This window comes from Vitis vinifera, chromosome 6 (assembly GCF_030704535.1).
Source record: "Vitis vinifera cultivar Pinot Noir 40024 chromosome 6, ASM3070453v1".
Lineage (NCBI taxonomy): Eukaryota > Viridiplantae > Streptophyta > Magnoliopsida > Vitales > Vitaceae > Vitis > Vitis vinifera.
This window is the reverse complement of record NC_081810.1, coordinates 21,283,534-21,298,558: the sequence shown is the minus strand read 5'-3', so window position 1 is coordinate 21,298,558 and position 15,025 is coordinate 21,283,534. Positions and strand designations below refer to the sequence as shown.

General features: G+C 35.4%; 2 protein-coding genes across 4 annotated transcripts; one reads left to right on the top strand and one right to left on the bottom strand.

Moving 5' to 3' along the window:
• The first annotated feature begins 3,698 nt into the window (after positions 1 to 3,698).
• Positions 3,699 to 7,173, top strand: LOC100258546 (E3 ubiquitin-protein ligase RZFP34). 2 transcript variants are annotated; one of them, XM_010653465.3, is made up of 13 exons: positions 3,699 to 4,076; positions 4,201 to 4,325; positions 4,428 to 4,515; positions 4,621 to 4,680; positions 5,060 to 5,092; positions 5,192 to 5,269; positions 5,644 to 5,687; positions 5,860 to 5,900; positions 5,994 to 6,076; positions 6,198 to 6,289; positions 6,374 to 6,443; positions 6,544 to 6,585; positions 6,662 to 7,173. In XM_010653465.3, exons 2-13 carry the CDS (start codon positions 4,243 to 4,245, stop codon positions 6,815 to 6,817), a joined length of 870 nt encoding a protein of 289 aa, XP_010651767.1. In that variant the 5' UTR covers positions 3,699 to 4,076; positions 4,201 to 4,242; the 3' UTR covers positions 6,818 to 7,173. The 2 variants fall into 2 exon arrangements, with proteins under 2 accessions (XP_010651767.1, XP_002274709.1); XM_002274673.5 differs by having other exon boundaries at positions 3,700 to 3,847.
• A 2,320-nt stretch (positions 7,174 to 9,493) lies between these two features.
• Positions 9,494 to 14,554, bottom strand: LOC100253409 (uncharacterized). Of its 2 annotated transcripts, none has more exons than XM_002274785.4 (6): positions 13,766 to 14,554; positions 13,259 to 13,328; positions 12,839 to 12,951; positions 11,645 to 12,524; positions 9,833 to 10,132; positions 9,494 to 9,722 (listed from the first exon to the last, which is right to left on the bottom strand). In XM_002274785.4, the coding sequence occupies exons 1-6, from the start codon at positions 13,953 to 13,955 to the stop codon at positions 9,665 to 9,667; spliced, it is 1,611 nt and encodes a 536-aa protein (XP_002274821.1). In that variant the 5' UTR covers positions 13,956 to 14,554; the 3' UTR covers positions 9,494 to 9,664. The 2 variants fall into 2 exon arrangements, with proteins under 2 accessions (XP_002274821.1, XP_010651768.1); XM_010653466.3 differs by lacking the exon at positions 13,766 to 14,554 and adding an exon at positions 13,647 to 13,759.
• Positions 14,555 to 15,025: the final 471 nt, after the last annotated feature.

Below are 15,025 nucleotides of genomic sequence, written 5' to 3'. Positions count from 1 at the left end.
TTTTCTTTTTCTTATATAAGACAAAACAAATTAAACCGTTCAATCTTTTGGCAACTAGCAATGAATAATTAATATTGGAATGGCGATTCATCAATCAATATTGTCGGAACTTAGTAAAAGCTATGTGTGATAGAGGGAAGTCTAATCATTTTCCACTCTAATAAAATATCTTTAAAGCATGCCTCCATGGGGTTAGAAGATTTTTTAGGATTTATAGCCAATCCAATGTATAGTGCCCACATCTCTACTCATCCAACGCTTATATTATTTTGGCAAAAATAAAAAAAAATCATAATTGAAATTGATTTCTCTTTCAAATTTTGTTCACTTATTGGGTAGACTGGCAAAGGAATAGCAACGGGACGGGTTCGAAACGGGTCGTCCCCATCCCAACTCCGCCTTGACCCTGCCCTGTTTATTCAAAACAATTCTACCCCTAAAATAAATATGAAAAGATGGGAAGGCAATCCCCAAAATCCTTTGATTACTTCCATGCTATTTCAGATAAAAGTTTCAAATGATCCTTCTTCATTACATGCCATATAAAACACCCAAAACCCTTCCCATAAATAAACCGGAAATAGATCAGACTAAGCTTAGAAGAAGATCAAACAATAGAACTAAGGAAAAATATGTACAACCCAAAAGCAAAGATTAAACTTAATCCACAACCTTCTCCCTGTTGCTTGGGAATTATGAAATAAACCAAGAGTAATTAAATATCTATAGCAAATTTGATCAACAAAATATCAACTCAACCTATATCAGAGTAAAACTGGGATATTCTCATCCCGATCTCATTTAAAAAATTAAACGGGACAGGGTTGGGGCAGGACGGGACGGTGCGGGTATGATAAATTCTCATACCCACTCCACCTCGCCCCGTTTAACTTCTTTTTTTAATTTAATTTAATTTTTTTTAATTTTTTTTTTTAATTTTTAATTACATTAAAATAAATATATTTTATAAATAATTAAATTATTATATTTTTTATAACTTATTTTATTAAAAATATTATATTATTATTTATATATTAAAAATAGTAAAATTAAATTAATTTTATATATAATCGAGGCCGGACGGGGCAATACCTGAACCCGCCCCCAGGTTTTTAAAAAAAATTTCAAACTCATCTCAAATCCATTTATTAAAATTGAACCTTGTCCCATTAGAGGCTGGGTGATGTGGTACCGAAAAAACCCATCTTATTACCATCTCTAGTCTAGCATACAAAAAGTCAAACTTTTGGTTGAGTCATAAGGAAGGATGAGTGAGAAGATTTGATTGTTTTATCTTCTAAAAAAACTATTATATGATGTATTAGATATATTTTTATAGAATTAAAAATATTAATATATTATATTTGATTAAAAATAAGGGTATGATTCGAGAATCTAGAATTATTGGCGTACAGTGGACGGCCCTGATGTAATAATCGAATTTGGTGGCCCAACTCTTCAACAAGCGCAAGCTCTCATATTTCACAAAGATTAGACATTAAATTTAATTGAATTATGATTAAAATAATTGTTGTAGTCATTATTTAGTTAGATGAATATGACACGTTTGCACGTGTGTGGGAGAGTGGCACGGCGAACTCAAGCACGCGTCTCAATGCCCACGCTCAATTCTCTATTAGCTCAAACGCAATGTTTCCACGTGTACATGAGCTTTTTTCTTTTAAAGAAAGCATTCATTTAGTTTTTAAAATAATGAAAAAAATGAAATGAAATATATTATATTTTTGAATGTTCAAATAAAAATTATATGGTGTTCTAATATTTATTATTAAAAAATATGAAAATTTTGATACATTTAACAATATTTGTAATTAAAATATTTAAAAATTTATAAATGAAAAATGTTTATATACACATATATTATTTAATATATAGAAATAATTTAAACATATTATATATATATATAAAATACATATATTAGTATTATTTAACAATAGTTTTTAGTTTTTTTATTTAATCACAAATTTAATTTTTTAATAAAAAATTTTTATTTTTCAAAATGATAAATATAAAAAATAAAAAGTTAATATAAAAATAAATTTATGATAGATATGTATATTTAACTCAATTTCATATTAACTCATTTAAAAAGAAATATATTTTTCTAAGGATTTAAAAGACTAAAAATAATCTCCATAAAATGCACTCTAAGTTATATTTAAAAAATATTAAAATAAATCATAGTTTTAAAAATCAGATTAAACAGGCCGATTTGATTATTGGTTGGTTACTGCTCCAATTCAGTTCGATAATTTGACTTGTCTAAGGTTTGGACTAGTCTCGAATCGTCCAAATTGACAATTGAATCGATAAACTAGCCGAATCAATTAATTCCCCCTGAACCAAATAATTTATAATTAAGTTTATTTTTTTCACCATCAAAACAATATCATTTTGATGCATTTGGCATTGAAACAATGCCATTTTGGTTTTTCCACTTTATCGATCCTCCTCTTTCTTCCCAACAACCCTAATCCTAACTCTCCACCTTACAGACCTCCAATTGGACCACATTGGAGTAGTCGTCGCCACTACATGCCTATCGGCGAGTTCGCCACTACATGCCTATCGGCGAGTTCGCCAATTATCCTCCAAATCTCCCATGGGAGTTGCAAAGTTTGGAATCTTCTCATTTTCTTTTTAAATATTTAATATTTATTACATATTGATTTATTGAATATTTATTGAAATTTCATTTGAATCATTTGTTTAGATTTCAAATTTTTGAAAACAATCAATGAATTGTTCCCGTTTAAAATTAATTTTAAAAAAATTTAAAATTATGTCATTATAAATATATAATAAGATATGATAAAGATTTCTATGGACAAAAAAATAGAAAAAAAAACTCTAAAAATAAAGTGGATATAGAATTTATTATTTTCTTTATAATTTTAATAATATATATTTTATGTCACCAATTTCATGATTTAGATTGTCGGTCCAATTAATAAAACGTAAATTGGTAACTGTTTCGGGTTAACTTACGGACTGTGTGCTGAAAACATTGGAATAAATAGAAGGTCGGGCCCAGGGATAATTTAAAGTGGCGTTGCGTGCATTCATGCATTGGCCCCACTCCATAAAACAATCCTGAACAGAGAAACGGAGTTGCACGTCTCCAAACACGTCTAATCCCTATGAGTCTATAACATGGATATAGGCCATCTAGGAAACAACCGCTTTAAACCCACGCCCCTCATTCTCACGCACTTTCACCCACTTATTATTCGCCACGTTGAATGACGCTGACTCCCCAACCGTCACGAAATACGTGGTGGGTCCCATGCCTTGTCAGCTAACAATCAGAACCTATCCACTCCTTTTTTTTATTGTTGCTTCAACGTTTAAACCCTCACCCTAAAACGACGTCGCGCTTCAGCGGCCGCCAGTGGTTTTCCCAACTCTCATGCTCTGGTTTCAACCAAAGGTCTCACCACGCGCTTCCGGCGGATCGGGTGCCATCATCATTTTTAAAAATAAATAAAAAAGACTTGCCAAATCATTAGCGTGTTTTCTTCTAAAAATAAAAAATAAAGAAATTAGAAAAATATTATTATGGCGATGGAGTGTGATTACACATTCCCTGTAAACGAGTGAGGGGTTTCAGAATCATCCAAAAACTTTGTTCCTGAAATGACCAAAATGATGAAGAAGACGTTAGTAGTAATCCGAGACCCACTTCTGTTACTTTCCCGCCATCCATTTGACTTTTGTGCCAGTATAAAATCCGCTAACTCCCACCCATTTGCTCCTCAAAGCTTGAAGAAGAAGAGTTTGAGAACCCCATTAACTTTGTTCCCTTGAACGCTGCGTTTTATTGTGGGTATGTTCCATGATGACCAGTTTTTTTTTATTGGGAATATCATGACGACAATTACAGGATTAGGGTCCGCCGTGTATCCTCGTCAGCCAAAAGATTTTGATTGAGGGAGAGAAATAGTGTGTGTTTTAGAGAGATAGACGGGTTCCTTTTTACATATACACCATTGCTGTTATAGCCTTCATCAGATATCCTTTTTCTCTCCCTGACCTTTTATATTACCTTTTTTGGGGTCCGTACCGTTTATTTTTAGAAGTTTTTAGACACCCTTTTGGCTGTTTTTTTCTGTTGGGTTTAATCTTTCAGGCATCTTTCTTTGTTATTGAAATTTACTTTTGTGATGTTAATGAGTTCAGGTGAAGAAGGAGAGGTACTGAAAGATCGGAGGTTGAGGAAGAATGGAAGGTGGGGTTGATAGCAAATTGCTTGAAATTTGTGGAAGAGAGGTGTCTCTCACGGAGCTTGGATCTGGGAAATATGGGTATTTCTTATTCTCTTGATGTTTCTATTGTATTGCTTTGAATTTTATTGGGGACTTGACTCTGATTGGCAACTGGGTTTTCCTTTTGTTGGTGGGGGTTAGGTGCACACATTACAGAAGGAGATGCAAGATTCGGGCTCCTTGTTGTGATGAAATCTTTGATTGTAGGCACTGCCATAATGAAGCCAAGGTGTGTGTTCATATTTTCTTTCTGCATTTAAGAAAATAAAATTAAGAACCAATCTTTATTCTTCTTTATCTAAGAATCTTTGGTACGGCACTTCTAATTGAGCAGAATTTACTGGAAACTGATCCTCATGATCGCCACGATATTCCAAGGCATGAAGTTAAAAAGGTTTGCATTTTCTTGCCAACTCATTCATTTTATTTCTGAAACTTTGAATTTATGGCTCTCAATTGCCATTTTTATCTCCTTCCCCTTCATATGCATAATATGGTTTAGGAGGGGATGGCCATGAACAGGGTGGCCTCTTGAATTTTTTATGGCTCATATTGAACAACATGATTGGATAACCTTCTAGTCTGTTTTAAGATGATTCAAAGAATGGAACCAAAAAAGACATCTTCAATTGATACATTAGTTTGTGGATAAGGCATAAAATTTTATATATGTGGTTATAAATGTCTTCTTCCATTGATGTTGATATGGTTCACTATACTGATCTTTTCTCTTATGCTTTTCTAATTGTTTCGTCCTTATATTGGAATTACAGGTCATTTGTTCTCTTTGTGACACAGAACAAGATGTGAGTCTCTAAGCATGAAATCAAAGTTTGATACTGAGAGGAAAGATGGTTAGGAAAAATTAAATGGGTCTTGATCTTCTTGTCTTGTGCTCTTATCAGGTCCAACAGAATTGCATTGCCTGTGGCGTTTGCATGGGGGAATACTTTTGCGAGAAATGCAAGTTCTTCGATGATGATGTAACCCCCTTAGTGTATTTCTTGGTGTTTGTTTTTTTACTTAATTCTAAATAGAACCTTAATACTTAATAGTATTAAATATTAGATTGTTTGTTTTTGTAGTATTTTATTTCTATTAAGTATTAAAAAATAAAAAAAAACTATTGTGTTATTTTTTCTATTTAGAAAAAGCCACATATTTTGGCTTTTTCTATTTAGTAAAAAGTTTATAATAAGTCATGAAAAAGTAAAAAAATAAACAACCTAAATTCTAAAACTAAATGGTTTTCAGCAAAAAGCCAAAAAAACAAACACCACCCACCTGTTTTTAACTTTCTTAAGTTGTGGTTTTACATTTAAATGGCTGCTTATCGGACAAACATTTTACTGTTCAGGTTTCTAAGAATCAATATCATTGTGAAGAATGTGGAATCTGCAGGTGAAATTTTGGTATTTTTGTTCCTCTGTTCATGTATGAAAGTATTACAATTCACTTTTGTTAGATAGTCATGGTGCCATTCTTTGAATATAATTGTTTCATGGCCTAATCTTCATTTTATCACTGTGCATATACTTCTGTAAAACTCAACCCTCTGTGTATGCTTTTACAGAACCGGAGGGAAGGAGAATTTCTTTCACTGCAACAAATGTGGTAAGAAAGATAGCTACTTGGCTTGATATTGCCAATTATGGCCTCTGTTTCTTTTCCATATCTGATTTTTGGAGTTTATAATTCTGGCTTCAGGATGTTGCTATTCAAATATGATGAAGGATACACACCGATGTGTGGAAAGGGCAATGCACCACAATTGCCCTGTTTGCTTCGAGGTAAAATTGAGCTATAAAACAAAGTTATTCATCGAAGGAAGAATATATATATATATATATATATATATATATAGAAAGAAATATTTGATTCTCATTTGGATGCTTCTGTTTTAATTGACAGTTCCTTTTTGATACAACAAAAGATATTACTGTCTTACAATGTGGACACACTATACATTGGGAGTGTGTGAAGGAGATGCAACAGCATTTTTGGTAAGAAATTAGTTCAAAATACTTTCTACTGGAAATTCTCTACCTACTGGATTCTTATTCAAATAAATCTATGTAATGTTGCAGCTACTCATGCCCTGTTTGCTCAAAATCCATTTGTGATATGTCCAGTTTGTGGGAAAAAATTGACCGAGAGGTATGCTGGCACTATCGACTGTTTTGATCATTCTGATATGCTAAGAGAATTGTTTTTGCTTCATTTGCTAACATTTTTTTACCAACAAAAATGAACTCAGGTTGCTTCAACTCCCATGCCTGAAATGTACCGAAAGAAGATGGTAAGTAAGCAAAGACTATGCGCCTTTATTGATTTAAATTGTATATTTTCTAAATCGGGTTTCCAAATATGTTTAGGTGTGGATCCTCTGCAATGATTGTGGGGCACAATCTGAAGTTCAATTCCATATTGTGGCTCATAAATGCCTGAGCTGCAAGTCCTACAACACTAGACAGATACAAGGAGGTCCAGCTTCTTCATGCTCATCAGGGATTGCTGGGATGGTGAGATGACTCCTGATTGAGCACAAGTTGTTCTCAACGGAACTTACAATTCTGTTTCTCCCATTGCCATGTCAAACACATAGGCCGGAAGGAAAGGCAAGAAAGAAATTTCTTCTTTCCTTGATTGTTCTGTCAATATTGTCTCTGTAAATTGGCTTACCTTGCTAGTTGTTAATCCTTACCTTACCAGTTGTTAATCCTTGTTACTGTGCTATGATAAGAGGCCAAACTTTCATATATATATATATATATATATATATATATATATAGTGCAAATCTGTACACAGACTCCATCATCAAGGAGTATGGCAAAGAAAATTTTGTAGTGTTCAATAGAGAAACACATAAGGAAGTATTTGAAATTATAGCTGCCTCAGATGGATCATTTTTGTTTTGTTAGGGGTTGGATTATTCTGTTATTTTGAAATTATAGCCCATAGCTCTCAGTTTGAAACTGGCAAGTTAAGGAGATGCCCATTTCAACTGGATTTGTCATGGAAATTCAGTCAAGGAGTTCCAATCACGCCTACTTTGTTTTGGGCCCCTGAACGGGGCAAATCCCAATAGAGTTTTGGGTTGGGTTTAGGAGTTGGAGATTGGACTAGATAAATGGGTATGGGCCTTTTAAGTTCACGGGTTTAACCAGAAGGGAATGGATAAGGGGACAAAGCAAAGGCATAGGAAGAAACTGAGGCGATGGTTGGTATGGGAACGATACCCTAGGAAAAGGGACAAGACAGGATGGAGTGGCAAATATTTTATCTATTAATGAATATTGCCACAAATCCAATAATGCAACCACCAAAAGACAACCATTGTATTAAATGCCAACAACATCACCTCTGCTGCACTGGTTTCTGTAGGGAGACCCGCAATATGTGCTCCTCCTCCACTCGACATAAAATTATCTGCTATGAGGGTCATTGAAGTTCCTCGGATTCTTTTAAGTTCTTAACTATTGGTTCTTGGACAAATCCTTGGGAAATTAAACCCCCAAGAAAAAATAAATTGTCAAGTCGGAAACACAGTACCCCACCCATCATGTTGCTTTGAGTAAGGTATAAGTCAAGTGTCACCAAAGAGATTCTCGGTCTCCAATGAATCCTTTGCCTTCACAAAAGCAAGAGAAAGGTCAACAGCTGCGCCTTTCCATAGGAAAAGCCTATTCACACTCCTCGTCTACGCTCCCCATCCGGGGTTTAAAACCCCAAACATCACACTAAAGTTTGTCCCACACGTGAATTTAGAGACCTTTTGGCAGTCCATTCCACTGCCCCCACTCGCTTCGTTCTGAAGTTTGAAAAACGAAAGGGGGGAAATGCAAATGCCATCCCTGGACTCCCTATTGATGAGATTAATGGGAATGGCCAGACAGGATACAAAATAATTGCAAAAGTGAATATAATACCTGGAAATAGGAAAGAGCTAGTCCACCATCACCGTTGATGTGTCTGACTTTTGAAGAAAAATAATATTTGCCCTGTGAGTCAACCGTAAATGCACCCATGGGCCATGAGCAACACCACCATAGTTTTAGATATGGACGCAAGTCTTTTTTTTAGAAACTACAGCTTGACTTCAAAACCAAAAACGGTATTTAGAAACTGCTGAGTTCAATTCAAAAGCAAAAACTGTTATTAGAAGGTACCGACTTCGATTCAAATTCAAAAATCCCATTTGAAAAATATATTTCAATTCAATTCTCAGAAACGAGCTACGGCTTCAATTCAAATACCATATTTAGAAATCATGACATAAAAAATTCTTCTATTTCAATCCGCATTTCAAATTCATCACCTTTTAAATGTGATGTTTTAATTTAACTTTTTTTAAAATGAAGTGCAAATTACAAAATGATTTCTAATTTTATATTTCTAATTTTACACTCAAAAGTTATTCTAAAAAACATTTTTACTATGATAAAAGTTTTTAAATATTAAAAATATTAACAACGTTTTCTAAAATTCCCATCAAACAAGCTTTAAAACGACAATTTTTACATCAAACAAGCTTTAAAACGACAATTTTTAACTATGACTTCCACTCCGTATAGGGAAAAATCGAATTGAAATCACGCTTTATAAATCAAATTTCATAGTTAATGCAATATTTGAAGAGGCAAATACTAAACCCACAATCTCCAATCGTACCTAAAAATCAAATTGATATCGCAGCTTGAAAATCTGACTTGTAATATTAACTGAAACCACCAGTTGTAAATACCATTTTTTTTTTCTGACAAAAAATGCGATTTCAAGTTTCTATTTTTTAGGGAAAAAAAAAAAGGGATTGACCCTTCAGTCTTTGCAAGGCAACGAGAAGACCATGTGATAGTAAGTTGGAAAGGGTGGCCCCCTGGGACCCAAAACTCAGCTTAAACTCCTAAAAATAAAATAAAAACGTTGGCAACCCTTAGTCTTTTCCTGTCTCGAAATTGCAGCCTGGCAGGCAGCAACTGTTGTGAAACAGAAGCTGCGCAGGGACGATGATGGAACTGTAGTTACAAAAAAGTGCAAGCTCATTTAAGAAAAGCAATTCAATATTATCCCAGAAGTAGGTCCACTCAGGACCACCACCTGATGCCAGCACAACTTTGCAAAGATATGATTTCCCCCTCCTTTTCTCCTTTTCCCTTTTCCCTTTTCCCTTTCCTGTATTCCTGCTCTTTGCAGTGAGAGATGAGAATAATGGATGAAATACAAAGAATGAAATTAATTAACTATCAACCATCATTTCGAATTCAAACAAAAACTAAACCAAGGCAAGTTGTTTCACAGATTGAACAAGCTTTCCCGAAATGGGATCCCCACCCAAAGACACTCATTGCTCGGCCTTCAACAAGTTACATTTTAGGGTTTAATCTGTGTCGCAGGCGGCTTTGGTTTGAATTATAACCCGAGCTCCTGAAGTAAGCCTGTTGGAAGGAAATCATATTCCAAGTCTCAGCCAAATATTTAACAAGAAAAGTGGCAATGTATAGAGATATTTGAGCATCTATTACGTAAATGGGGAATTGAAACATACCTTTCTTCGATTTGGATTACATCTTCATCTTCTCTGAAGGAATCTAACCTCTTTGATTGTCTTTTCCCCAAGGAAGGTTCCGTGATTCTTCTACTGCTACCAAAGGAGACGCTGGGAGATACGGTTTGAGAGCTGTCGACTCCATCAGAGGAGTTCCTTGGTTTGTCGGAAATAGGGGACCTCATGGATTCGCTACGTGGATGTCTACTTAGTGAAGCTTTAATTGACCGTGGGATGCATTTTGAACGTCCGGTCATTGTCTCCCCCTTGTCCTCAGCTGAATCTAATTGCTTACAAGTCCTGAAATTTCATTGAATTCCACTGTCAGCTTCAACTGTAAAAAGTAGCAAGGGAAGCACAGAATACCCTACCAGTTGCATTTTACATGAGTAGTCTTTTTTATTTGATATAGCACTCTTATAGTTGGAGGAGAAATGACAACCACCTATGTGCAATCAAATTGTCACTAAAATCCAACCAAAAATATCAAACCCATTGATTGATCCATGAACCCCATCCAACCAAGCCAACTTACTTGAGCCTCTATAATCAACAAAAAAAAATACACAACTTCCTTTTCCCCAAACACTAAAGAATGCCCAAATATCCAATTTCTACAAAATGAATTAACTCTTCACTTGATTCACTAAGATGTATAGACAAACTTCACAGACTATATTATTCAAATATTAAAGGACGACAATATCCTTGACTTTGTCCTGAAGCAAGAACTCTGAAATTCCAACAGAAACTTGCCACTTAACTGATGCACCTCCTCTATCCACATCCTAAAATATCTCCCTAGGGAGGTGATCAACAGAGGAAGAAGGGAGGATAGACAAAGCTGAACCAAGCATTGTGCTATCCAAGGTTGACGTGGTTGATTTAGGATCAAGCTCAACCTAAGTTTCGATCTTGGTTTATACATGCCTTGCCAGCCTCAAGCATGTGCACAAGCTTAATCAATCTTGTCCTCTAATCCAATGAAAGAATTATTTTTTATGTTAGAATCTAACACTTGGTGATTACAAGTTACAAAATATTTCAAAACCTTAATCTTATCATACTCCATTACCTAAGAAAACCATGCCCAAAGACAGTGCTCAAAAGATGCTGACAAAAATAAAATAGAACTAAGGCATGAAGAATAGTTGCATGGGATTATCAAACATGTTACAAAAACCAAAGTATTAGATTCTAATGTGAAAATGAATGCTTGAAACTTTGGCTTGAGCTTGGCTTGTGTGTTCAGTGAAACAAATCTAAATAAGCTTCATTGCAAATTCAGCCCAAGTTGATCATAATGTGCTTGGTTCATTTGGCAACTCCATATAGATTAAACTTTGAAAAAGATGGTGCAAAAATTAAATGATCAGTATGTAAGATTTGGGGCCCTGGACAGTGAAAGAAATTGAGCCAATACCCACATAAGGTTATTTCAAAACTGAATCATGAATTCTAAAAATGTGAAGAGAACACTAACAATGGTACCTTAAACCACAGTTTGACCCAGATCTATAACTTCACAGGACCCAAATTCAAAATCCAAAATCCGTTACCTGTGTAGTTCCTCTCCCCTGCCCTCCATGGCCCCCTTATCCTTGAGCATGTTGTTGGTGAGATTGGGAAATTCTTATCCCTTACTATTTAGTGTCAGGATAACACTAATACTGACTAGGTACATCATTAACTCTTTATACTAAGTATCAGAATATGCAAGATAATTTTGTAAACAGAGTTATCATGTGCTGATGCAAACAAAGGACATCCAAGAGATTCATAATTGTGCATAAGAATTGAAACCAGACTAACCTGTCTGCATTGTAGGAAGAAGAGCGTTTCAAACCAGTGAATCCATCACCTTCCTTAAGCATTTTAGTCTCAATCAAACTCCCACTGAAATACTCCTTGTCCTCCACCTTCAGGCCCATCATTCTTGGATTCTCTGCAAAGCAGTCAAGCTCTCCCAACATTATTGATGTAGAGAACAATGGGGAGGGAAATTTTGAATGAGAAAACCTAGGCCTGTAGGTTGGAATGAGGCCAAAACTGTGATCTTTCACTGATATTGATCCACAGGAGATGAGCTGCATCAGCATATTTGTAGCCTTCAGCTTTGTAGCAGGAGCCATTCGAACCTCTTCCTCTTCAAGTATCCTGAAGCTATTGATCTTACACGCGTCAGCTCTGATAAGAGAGTCCAAAGTCTCGGTCTTCCCACCTGAAGATGATGCACTGGAGGTGGACAGAGGGGAAATTGATTCTCTGCAGATCTCAGAGTTCTCTTTCATGCATGGAACCTGATTTTGATAAATCTCATTGCGTTCAGCTTCTAAAGAGCCATCATCTGTTGAAACACCCCTTGTACAAGTTTCTCGAGCTTTAGGCTTGCTTACATTTTCTTCAGTCTGTGTCGAAGCATCAGTTGCCCCATCACTCTTACAAATCTTGTATTCAGTCAAGCTTAGAGAGCCACCCCAAGAAGAATCTTTTGCAACTCTGGACCCTGGAGACAAACCAGACGATCCAGGACGCTGAAGTGGAGGGGACAGCTCATCTTCTTGAGAATTCTTGGTTTCTTTCCCATTCATGCTCGAGGTTGATGAAGAATCGTCATGGCTTCTGGAAGATGCTGTTTCTGGCAATGGTTTTGGATTCTGGATTTTTATATTTCCCACAGGACTGAACCGCCCTGCAAAGAAAATTTACAGCATTCAGAATTAAAATTCTTTTCCATATTGTGAAGAATTTAACCACCTTTGATGACTGAGAAGTGAAATTTTGATCATATATGTGTCCACAAGAAATGAAACAGAATTCAATTCGCTCAAATAAAGCAAGCACTTGACCTAGTTAACTGGAGTTTCCCTGTTCTTAGGTTCTTCACAATGACGAATTTAAGAGTCAAATTTTTTATTTAAGAGTCAGAAAAAGAATCCATAATGCATTTGGGCGCATTTTCTCAGCACCCAAATGCAGGGAAAATTAAAACTACATCTCCTTTACCTGAATTAGATTCGAAGAGTTCTGAACCTTTGAGAACATATTCATTACCATGAGCAGGAAGAATTATATCATCTTCAGAAATATCATGCCAAACAAATCCATTCTTGTAGCTTCTGCATCAATTAGTATATCAAAATGAGTGAAAAAAAAAAAATCAGGGAAGAAAAGAGCAGCGTGTCTCTGTTTCGTTGCAGAGAAAAGCACTGAAGAGAAAATAAAAGGAAATTTAAGCCTTACATCTGCTGTTTGGTTCCTGAGAAAACTGTACAGGACGTCCTTGAGTGGACTTTTTCACTTTATGAATTGAATAAAAAACAGAAAAGTTTTTGCAAGGCCTAAATTTTCATTTTCTCATCTTTTCCTTCAGTTTCTCTGCAACCAAACTAAGCAAAATGCGGTCAAGGTTCTCATAAGTCTCACCGCTTACAGGACCATGAGTACATTGAAGCCATGCCTCTCCCTCTTAGAACATTAAGCCTATCGATCACATCTGCATCACAATGAGATTTTCAGAAGCAGAATCATAAGTAAAGTGTGATCTATTTTATTACCCAGAAATGCAGGAGCAGAAAAATAAAAATCAAATTCTTGATACTAATATTTTTTACTGTTCCTAGTTTCAGAAAACAAAAACCAAGCGTAGCCATTTGAGGAGAGTAGTGTTTCAATTTTTTTCCCCCTTTTTGAAAACCATACCATCATACCAACATGTATTTTCACTGTTCCTAGTTTCAGAAAACAAAAACCGAGCGCAACTATTTGAGGGGAGTAGTGTTTCAATTTTTTTTCCCCTTCTTGAAAACCATACCATTATACCAACAAGTATCACCACAATCCAAATTTCATATTCTTTTCTATTTCTCAGCTACCAAACGCATACAGAAATCCTGTCAATCATTAACAAAACCGCTCTCGCTTTGGCTTCACCTCTCAAGTAGAGACCCTCCGTTGAAGATAACGGGACTTCGATGAAGTGTGGATGTTCCAGTTGCCTGTTTCTGCAGAGATAGTAAACCACCGGAACCTTCCTACTCTGCTGATACCTGGGAGACTTCTCCGTCCACACTTTGGCCCTCTCCGGACTCACTTGCCGGTACTTCTTCATCCTGGCCTCCATTTCACCTCCAAAACCACATAAACTCCAAAACGAAGCGTTTCAACAACTTCAACCGCCTTTAGCTGTTTCTATTCCCTGATTTTGCAGAGATTACACTCGTAACCACGCATAACCAAATCACACTGGATCTGACAGTACTCTCCAAACCCCTCAAATACTCAGCGGATCAAACACCGAGAAATGAAGAAAATAAATTAAACAGTAAAATTCAATATAGACACGAAAATGCAGAAAAGGAAGGAATATGGATGGAAAAAATGGGAGAAGTCGGAGAGAGAGTGTGTGGAGATCTGAGGAAGAAGAAAAACAGTGGAAAGTGGTTAGAAGAGAGGATTGAAATTAGGGCTAATGACGCCCGCATTTAAAGCCAGAGAGAGAAAAGAGAGGGAGGAGGAGTGGTATGAAAGAGAAAGAGAGGAGTTAGGGTGGTAGCGGACGAGAGAGAGGGAAGTGGAGATGACGGAGACTGGATGTGGATACGACAGAGCAGAAGCTTTTCCTTATTTTCTGTTCAGTTTTTGGACAGCTCCACCCCCTTTCACTCGCTAGCCCCTTCACTTTTCCTCCCCCTCTCTCTCTCCTTCATCAGATTCTCCTCAGTTCTCACCGTTTACCCTCCCCCTTTCCCAGCAAAGAACAAAAAATATTCAACCAATTAAAATTTTATTATTGTTAAGCTACAGTTTCCAAAACAAATATGATTTTTTCTATCAAATGTTATTAATATATATATGTTTTTGTATTTTTAATATTTTAAAATAATTTTTATTTATAATAAGATACTCTATATTTATATAACTATTTTTTAATATAGCTTATGAAAAATAATTGAAAATAACTTAAATATATTCTCCCAAACCTATTTTAAATAACATGGATGACCAAATATATTTTCATGTTTTTTTATTCTTAAAAAAAATTATTATTGAGAATTTCTTCATGTGCTTAGCAATAATGGGATCAAAGAAATTTTGTTTTCCTTGTTAAAAGTTTTTTTTAATTTAAATAAATATGAATTATGATTAATGTGAAAGGCAAATAAGTAATGATACAAAAAAATAATAAAAAAT

Coding starts and splice junctions, on each gene's coding strand:
- LOC100258546 (XM_010653465.3), top strand. CDS start 4,243: ATGGAAGGTGGGGTTGATAGCAAATTGCTTGAAATTTGTGGAAGAGAG. Junction 4,516..4,620: donor ACTGCCATAATGAAGCCAAG/GTGTGTGTTCAT, acceptor CTAATTGAGCAG/AATTTACTGGAAACTGATCC. Junction 5,688..5,859: donor GAAGAATGTGGAATCTGCAG/GTGAAATTTTGG, acceptor ATGCTTTTACAG/AACCGGAGGGAAGGAGAATT.
- LOC100253409 (XM_002274785.4), bottom strand. CDS start 13,955: ATGGAGGCCAGGATGAAGAAGTACCGGCAAGTGAGTCCGGAGAGGGCC. Junction 12,952..13,258: donor TACTCATGGTCCTGTAAGCG/GTGAGACTTATG, acceptor TAATTGATGCAG/AAGCTACAAGAATGGATTTG. Junction 12,525..12,838: donor ACTCTTCGAATCTAATTCAG/GTAAAGGAGATG, acceptor TTTTCTTTGCAG/GGCGGTTCAGTCCTGTGGGA.